This window comes from Elaeis guineensis, chromosome 14, assembly GCF_000442705.2.
Source record: "Elaeis guineensis isolate ETL-2024a chromosome 14, EG11, whole genome shotgun sequence".
Lineage (NCBI taxonomy): Eukaryota > Viridiplantae > Streptophyta > Magnoliopsida > Arecales > Arecaceae > Elaeis > Elaeis guineensis.
The window spans coordinates 57,541,453-57,549,991 of NC_026006.2; the positions used below are offsets into that span (position 1 = coordinate 57,541,453).

General features: G+C 36.7%; 1 protein-coding gene across 6 annotated transcripts; it reads left to right on the top strand.

Annotated features, from left to right (window-relative positions):
* The first annotated feature begins 2,544 nt into the window (after positions 1-2,544).
* Positions 2,545-7,567, top strand: LOC114914799 (uncharacterized). Of its 6 annotated transcripts, XR_012136887.1 has the most exons (6): positions 2,557-2,714; positions 2,864-2,948; positions 3,050-3,224; positions 5,294-5,347; positions 5,425-5,495; positions 7,117-7,567. XR_012136887.1 is itself a non-coding variant. In XM_073248749.1 (4 exons), exons 1-4 carry the CDS (start codon positions 2,655-2,657, stop codon positions 7,199-7,201), a joined length of 270 nt encoding a protein of 89 aa, XP_073104850.1. In that variant the 5' UTR covers positions 2,545-2,654; the 3' UTR covers positions 7,202-7,567. The 6 variants fall into 6 exon arrangements, 1 of the variants encoding a protein (XP_073104850.1); XR_012136889.1 differs by having other exon boundaries at positions 2,552-2,714; positions 2,894-2,948; positions 5,425-7,567; XR_012136886.1 differs by having other exon boundaries at positions 5,425-7,567.
* Positions 7,568-8,539: the final 972 nt, after the last annotated feature.

The following is an 8,539-nucleotide window of genomic DNA, read 5'->3' on the forward strand; positions in this document are numbered from 1 at the left end:
TAGGCCCGAGGCCTAGCCCATGATCAACTCTGGTGAGAGCATATAGCTTTTGACTCCATATTGACTGACAAAAAATGTGCCATCTTTTTTCATTAGTTTGGATCAATCTTCTTTCTAACAACTTAAACTTTTGGGTTATGAGTCCATAATAAGTGATATTAAAGCTAAACTCATTACTCATGAGGACCCCTCACAAATATTACTAAGGTCAAGGAGGACTTGGTAGGGTCAAGAAGGACCCTACATATGGATGGACCTCCCTTTCTTAAGTACAAGCTAACCATAATGAAAGTGTCACAAGATTGGATGGAGAAGATTGTTATGGTCACACATTCACTAACAAAAGAGGTACCACATGTATTTACTAGCTTAGATTGATCCTTCTCCTAATAGATTCAACTTTTGAACTGTGAGTCCATAACAAGAACATGAAAGTAGGCATGTAGCTCCTCCATCTTCTTGATATCCAATAAATTAAGGTGATAAACAAAGAGTTCTTCCTTACTAGCATTGAATCACTTAATGATGGCCAAAGAATTCCCGTCGAGCCATATGTGAGTGTAGTTTAAGGATTGTTTAGTGAAGATTATCATTTTCACACATTTTTAGTTCGGGGCAAGCAACAGGACATGTTTAACCATTTGCTGGAAGCATGAACAATATGATTTTCAAAATTTTAAATGATGAACCAGCTGCAACATCCTAATCAAGTCTGCTCACCACCCATCAAAGTTTGCATTTAAGAAATTATCCATGAGCATAGCATGTTAATGTGAAAGCATAAATACATAAGTTTAGATCCTCTATGGTGCATATTTTGCACCACAAAGACTGTACAATACTCCTTGATAGCCACACATCATCCTATCATAGAGATAAATAACCATCAAACATGATGTGTATGTCAAGTTGGGTGTCAAATGTAACACATCATGATGGAATGCCAAATGCCATCTGCCTCTGCAATGGGATGATGTGGCGGCTTTTAAGGGTTATATATAGCCTTCTTTGATGCAAAGCATGCACTGTAGAGCATCTCTATTCAAATACATGAAGCCTAATTCATCTATTTCTCTATGTTGCCCCCCCTAAAGGCTACTTAAGCATGTAAGCATAGGATATATTTGACCAGAATGACATAGTAGATTTTCAATTTACATGCCATATTATAGGTTTTACGATACTAGTACAATTGATTACCGTCCATTTTTCTACCAACTTGATGCATAAGTTAGAGACCATCAAATATATGAATTTTCTTTTAGATTTTTTTAAACATAGATCAAATCAATGGTTTGCATCTTCAATTTAGATGGTCTGTCATTGATTTTAAAATCACTAACTCCTTTTACAAGTAGTTAACTTAAAATATAGTTCAACTCTATGTACACATATAGATGTATATGTATATATACATTCATATGTAATATATGTGTATGTGGATGAATTTTTTAGATATATATTTATGTACATTGTTCTCTCATAGCATGTGACTTTTATGATCCATGAAAGTCATTGCATTCAAACTTTGTCAATATACCCGAGCACAGCTGAGAATGTTTGGACATGATCATTTGACTAGCAAAATAGCTTCCACTGACCTCCAAAATCAAGCTTTTGTTATACCAAACATAAACTCACTTCCAAATTTTTCTTTTGTTATTATTATTATTATTTTCTCTTACGAGAAATGGCAACACCACTTTTAATGTTTGAGCTGCAGACCTTTTTAAACTAGAGAGCCGATGGCAACTAGCTGTAGCCCTTCGAAGCAATCAGATTCAAGTGTAGAACCTGTGAAAGAGTGAGGGGGTCAGGTTGTACCTTCCGTGTGGAAGAATGATTAATCTTCCTTTGTGATGTTGTCCATTAGATCACTCTCCACACAACTCTCAAAGCATTCGAAACTCTCTCGTTCATCAGTTTACACAGATCTTGAAGCATCGTTTGCACGGCCGTGAAATATACAACGCCTACCCATGAGTGAGATACAAGAGAGTATTTTCGCGAGCGCATTATCTATCGGCCATATATTGCAATCACAGTATCCAGTGATAAACATGTTCTCTCTTTCAAATACTTGAGTCAAGGTGTCTAATTTAACAGATCCTACTTACTCATTATTTACAGTATATTAAGCCATGCCAATTAAATTAGACTAGACATAAAATAGAAATGTATGAGACGTAAAATGCAATGCATATTGTGCAAATATCCGATTCTGATTTCGGTCACGAACCAAACATTTTGAAGGGTTTGGTCATTCCGATTTCGATTCCAAATCATTCCGATTTTTATTCTCATTTCGATTTTAGTTATGAACCAAACACCTCCTGATTGTCCAGCTAAAATCTACACATGTTGGTTGAATTATATTCATTTTTTAAAAAAGATTAACCAGTTATCCATAAATAAATTCAGACCCAAGCTTAACCCAATCAAAACCAATTGGTCAGACTTAGACCTAGCCTAATTTGTAGACCCAGAGGCCTTAACAGCCCTGTTGTCATTTTATTGGGCCCATTGGGCTTTCCGGCCTAAAATTTCTCAAGAAAAATCAAGTCTTCGCGAACTCGCGCGGTGAAGAAAGGGCAAGGAAGGAAAAAGAAGAAGGTAAAAAAGGTAAAAACCCTCACCCTAGAAGAGGAGCTCTGATGGCGGACGCCGATCCAGCTCCTTCTTCGCCGGCCGTGGGTGCTCTACCCTCTCACACGGTGAGCTTCCATAGTTTCGTCGCTTCGATCCAGATGAAATGTTTCTATTTGTGGAGAAATTCCTGGATTGGTGTTCTTGCTGTCGGATCCATCTTTCTTCTCTCTTTGGACTTTAGTCTGGTATTAAATGTTTTACGGCCGCTAATTAGGTACTGTGGATCTGTTGCGTGTGGTCTCAGAAGAAGGTCCAGTTTCAAGCGCTAGGGTTCGGATCGCGGTGAAATGGAAACCCAGGTTCAGTGCGTTTTGAATAATTTGTTTCTTATGTTGGTGTTTTAGGGAAATGTTTCGAGGTTCTTTCAGCGGGTTATTAATTTGATGTGGTCTCTGGCCAGGAATTGGATGAATCACAGTCGGAGTTGCTGCTCAAACTTGAAGAGCTGAAAGAAGTGTGTTATGGTTGGGATTAGGTTAACAGGGGAGCTGATTGGCTAGTTGGGATATACATTACTGCAGAACTTGCAAAACTGGAGGTCAAAGTTGGACACACAAGTTAAGACCTACAAGGATGTGAGTGTTTTCTTACTACAAATTTAGAATTTTAAAAGTGTCTTTTTCTGTTCTTTTTTTAAATTAAAAAATGTTCTTAAATTGAAATTTTTCCTACGGTTGTTTTTGAAAAGTAAAAGTTTACATTAATATATCATTAAGCAATTTTAGGTTTAAATTTTGTGAAAAATATTCAAATTCAGATTTATTTTCACTCTTTAACTGAATACGTTTTCACTTATAGTGGGTTTTTTTTTTTTTTTTTTAACTGGTGTATGAAGAGTGGGGTTGGGGTGGGTTATAAGATGTGCGAGGGGCCTGGGTATGTGGAATACTACTTGAGTTTCATCCAATTTGTTCTCAAGAAGCATTAGGTTGGTACAAGTATCCTGGATTTTATGGATCTGTCTCTTTATGTGATAGAATTTACTTGTTTTAGTGGCTCCCTGACAAAAATTTACTAATTGTTGGTGACTTCAGATTTGTAGAGTCACTATCCGTTGGAACATGAAAGGTGTCTTCCCACACCCAATTTTGATTGTATTTCTACAAACCTTAATTTATAGAAGTTTAAAATTCTAGGTTTGTGTAGCTGTGGATGGAGCACCCTGAGTTACAAAGTTGGATTTTAGAATTTTAGGGGGTATAGTGTATGGAATGCCCAAGCAGTAAGGACCATTTGGTCGCCTAGGTGGTTAGCCTATGTAAATAGTACCCCGTTCTTCTTTCCATATTTTTTATCTCCTATGTTTTCATGTTAGGCTGTAGCTATTGTTAGTTGCTCTCATGTCACCAAGGAGGAACCGGAGAGAATAAAGGCCTTCACACCTAGGTTTTTGCAATGTCGTTTTTTTTTTAAGGGAAAGAGAAGCAGGAAGATGGGAGAATAAAATCACTGCTAATTTCTCTCTCGGTAACGGAGTGCTTGCCTAGGTTTCTCTAGGAAGCCTAGGTGCCTACCATTTGTCCTAGCTTTGTAAGTAGATCTAGGTCTCATATTGTAAGGGGACCACCCATGCATAGGCAGGAGGAAGTTGTCCTTTATAGCTGCCTTTTGAAACAATGCTGAAGTACTGAAACAGAAAATAAAGCTTGGAGGATGGGATTTTTGGGTGGTTGATGTTATGAGTGATAAAAAAGTAAGTCTTCATAAGTTTCATGATTTTGATGATATAGATGATATTGATGTTCGCATATGGTGCTAAGAAAAGCTCTTGACTACAGTATGCCAAATGGCTCAAAGGAGGTGAGCTGAATTGGAGGCCAGCTCTGGGATGACTTGTTTGATGAGGATGATATTTGACTAGGTTTTTCTAAAGTGCTGGAAAAAGGTGGAAATAAACAGCTAAGTTTGAATAGGAGAATATTTGGAAGAAAGATTTGGACCTTTTAGGTTAAGATAGAATCGAGACAGAGACTTAGTTTTAAAGGTTTAGTTGGTATTTTTTGGTAGATATGAAATGCAGGGTTGAACTTGTGAATAGGTTTGAAAAGGAAGAGGTGTAACTAGTAGTTGTCAAGTGAGGTTGGTATATCCTACGATAGACTCATGTTTTGTGTTATGTGATGAGACACATGGGCCAAAATATTCCTGTGCATTTGTTCACATGGCAATGCAAAAGATAGAGGCATTTGAATATTTTCGTAGGTAAGATAATTTGCGATTTGGTCCTGTGGGAGCAATGTAAACATTGTTCTGGGCTGTAATAGCTGGTTTACCTGTAATTCTCTTGCACTTCTACTGCATGTTGCTTACAAATAGTTCTCTGACAAGTATTCATAGGATTGATGCTTGATTGCTCAGTCTTTTATGTAATGGGTGATCCCATCATACAAGGAGTTTATCTACAGATTATTTTTCTCACGTATGTGGTGTCAGAATTTTTGGAGATACTGTGTAAGTTGTCTTGCCCTTGCAGGTACTCATTCAGTTGTGATCTTTGTATAAGCAGTCATTATTTGCAATTCGTATTCAGCACTCTCTATTTTGTCAGGCAGCCTCTTTGATGTTGATTGTCAAAGTTCTAGTGTGGTTAAATTTATTGTTTTGTTATGTTTTCATCTGATTTCAGTTGTGATAATACATGCAGGAGCTTTCAGGGTACAAAAAGACACTGAAAACTGAACTTGAGTGGCTGAGATCGGTAAGTTGATTGAATCCTTCATCTTTCATTTTGTGGTTTGTGTATGTGTTTGCTAACTCATTTTCTTATACTGTTAGGAATTCAAGGACCTAAGGACCACTCTTCAAATGCAACAAGATGATGTCACAATGAGCCTCACTGACTTAGGGTGCGTTTGGTTAGCCATTAAAAAAGTTTTTTTTTTTTGCTTTTTGATTTTTAAAAAGCAAAAATCAAAAAGCAATGTTTGGTAACATCATGAAAAGCAAAAAGCAAAAATCAAAATAATCAAAATAATTGCTTTATATGCAAAGCAAAAATTTTTTGCTTTCCAAAACTTACTTTTCTGTTTTTTTTGCTTTTCCACATCTAAAACACCAAACCAAAAAATAAAGAGCCCGAACCCTTTTCCCTCGTCGAGCTCTTCACCTCCCCACCCTCTTCTCCCTCACTTTTCGAATCCTTCTTCCTCGTCGAGCTCTTCACCTGCCATCCCCAAATGTTGCTTTTTGCTTTATAGCAACGTAGTTACCAAACATACTTTTTTCTTTTTTGCTTTTACTCAATAGCAAAAATCAAAAAAAATAAAAAGTATTTTTTAAAAATCAAAAATCAAAAAATGTAACCAAACGCATCCTTAGTTGTAAGTATTGTGTCCATTTTCATACTGTTCAGACTTTTTTTTTGGCATGAGATATCTGCTTTGCTTCATGGGATCATTCTGAAATTACAGCTAAGAGTTTGAGAACACACATACTTCTGGTTTTTCTAAAATGTGTCACATGTGACATGATCAGCTTTTAGGCTGTTGCAATACTGGTTTCAGTACCCGTACTAGTGTCATGCTGGTATAGTGTTGGTATGGGTCGATTTATGGTATCCAACATTCGGTATGCCTCCCAAACTGAGTATGAATTTGCCACTGTACAGTATGATATTGTACTCCACACTGGGCGTTATGGTCCGGTACCACAGAACCAGTTACACACATACACATTATAAAATTATATATTAATTCTATACTGAAATGACCTGTTCCTTTGGGTTCCACATCATTTGATTCATATCATTTTGTCATCTTCATTAAAATTTACCACTTGCCAGAACACGGCCTCATATGTGTATTGACAGCTCACAAATACATCAATAAAAAAGTTTAGCAGGGGAGCTAGGTGGTTTGATGTCTTAAAAAGTTTACCCTTGGATACTTTTTTCAGTGAAATTTGTAATTTTTAATTATTGATTTATATATGAGCTGATTGTTTTAAGTTTTCTTACATATGAGTCATACCATCGTGTCATGACTTGTTCTATTTGGCTGCTTATTATGTCGGTTCATATCATTGTTACCTAAAATCTACTACTTGCCTGAAAACAGCCTTTGTGTAAGTGTATATTGTCACAAACACATCAGTATATTAAAAAAAGAAAAATTAGGGTAACCAAGTTGTTTGATTACTGAAAATGCTTACCCTTGTATACGACTTCCTTTGGTGAAATTTGTAAGTTTAAATTATTTCATCTATATGGTAGATGATTGATGCATCAAAGTAAACAATTATTGTAGATAGTTTGGTGCTTAAATGATTTTAGTATTGCGTGTATGATGGAGGGGTAACTTTTCATCCCAACCCCTTCAGTCCAACTCCTGCACCCTCAGACATACGCAAAAGTATAGTGTGAACTTTGGGTTATATATTTATATCGGTTCATGAACTGGGTGAGCTCTACATCTGTCTTATTTCTCTTTTCATTGGAAATGAGAGGCTTCATCTACCTCGCATATTCAGGATGCACCTGAACGAACTGAAGAACCAAAAAATCTCTAGGTGGAGAGTGGCATGGGAAACTGGAAGCTCCTTAGGCAACCCTTAATTCAATCAAAAAATTAATGGTTTTCTTGCAAAGTAACTATAGAGGATGCGTTGTATAAGGCCAGCTGTGCCTTTGAGGATATAAAACTACTAGCAATTTGAGCATTGCATTGTGCAGGCAACTATTGCAAAAGAGTATATGGCTCTTGATTGACAATGTGAAAGGCCAACAAGGAAGAAGATCTTTGCTTTTTTTTTTTTTTTTTGGAGCCAAACGTACTAGATTCATCTTAATTCGTTATATTTGGAAGCCTCATTGTAACTAACCTTTGTAACACTGTTATAAGCATGAGCTGATGTAAATTTCATTAGTTGTGGGATTGCTCATGCAGTGTGTTGAAGCATCTATCATATTATTTTTGCATGACATTGACTGTGTTAATGGATTGATCATCTTTGTCGCAGCTGCAAAGTATGAATCAAGTATTGCAATGTAATAACATAAGAAGGAACTCCATTTGATCATGTTGCTATCCACGATTGGTTTTGTCTCACGTCTCTTTTGTTTGTTGGGGCATGTCAGTATATGCTGAGATCCTTTTTCATCGGAGAAGTATTTTTCTTTGTGCATATTTTGGCACGTCAATGGTAGCAGAATATGTTGGCGATAGGGTTATGTACCTTTCTGATCAATGTGTTGGAAACTGCTGCCTTATCTTAAGTTGATAATGTGATGGGTTATATTCTTACAAAAGTGTCATCATTTTCATCATCCAAGACTCATGGTCTTCATGTGGTATTCTCAAAGTGGGTGACCATGCACAAACTGCGATGGCCTACTGTAGCAGGCCATGGATAGTTTTTCCATGTCTAAAGAATTAGTAGTTTATTATAATTTCAATTTACTCTAAAAAAGTTTAATAAGTAAACAGAATCTGGCATAAATACCTGGTATGACTATGCCACCTACCGTAGCTTTTCTTGCACCTATGCCAAATGCTACTCTAATGTCTGTTTGATTATATATATCACTTGGGCCCATAATCACTTGTATTCGATGATGCTTCAAGAGTTCAATTAAACCATTAAAATCCATCCAATGCCTCTCATATAAACTCAAATGATTGGAGTGTGGTGCTGGACATCCATAAGAGAGGACAAGAATTCGAAATGGACTTGTGGAAGTTATCTTTGTAAATGTGCTATGGTTATAGTGGACTTCCCTATCAAAGAGTTTGTTTCTCTCATTTCCTGCAATAAAACATACACAGAGACGCTCAGAAACGCTGCTCAGCGATGTGGACAGTCCAAATCACTATTACCATCATACCATTCCTATCTGTCAGAATGGCTTATGTGGGAACAGGTGGAATTGCAAACATTCTGATGATAGCTACAG

Bases quoted from the DNA above. Each gene is read 5' to 3' on its own strand.
- LOC114914799 (XM_073248749.1), top strand. From the start codon at position 2,655: ATGGCGGACGCCGATCCAGCTCCTTCTTCGCCGGCCGTGGGTGCTCTA. The intron at 5,348-5,424 runs GTAAGTTGATTG...TTATACTGTTAG, and splicing joins AACTTGAGTGGCTGAGATCG to GAATTCAAGGACCTAAGGAC. The intron at 5,496-7,116 runs GTGCGTTTGGTT...TCGCATATTCAG, and splicing joins ATGAGCCTCACTGACTTAGG to GATGCACCTGAACGAACTGA.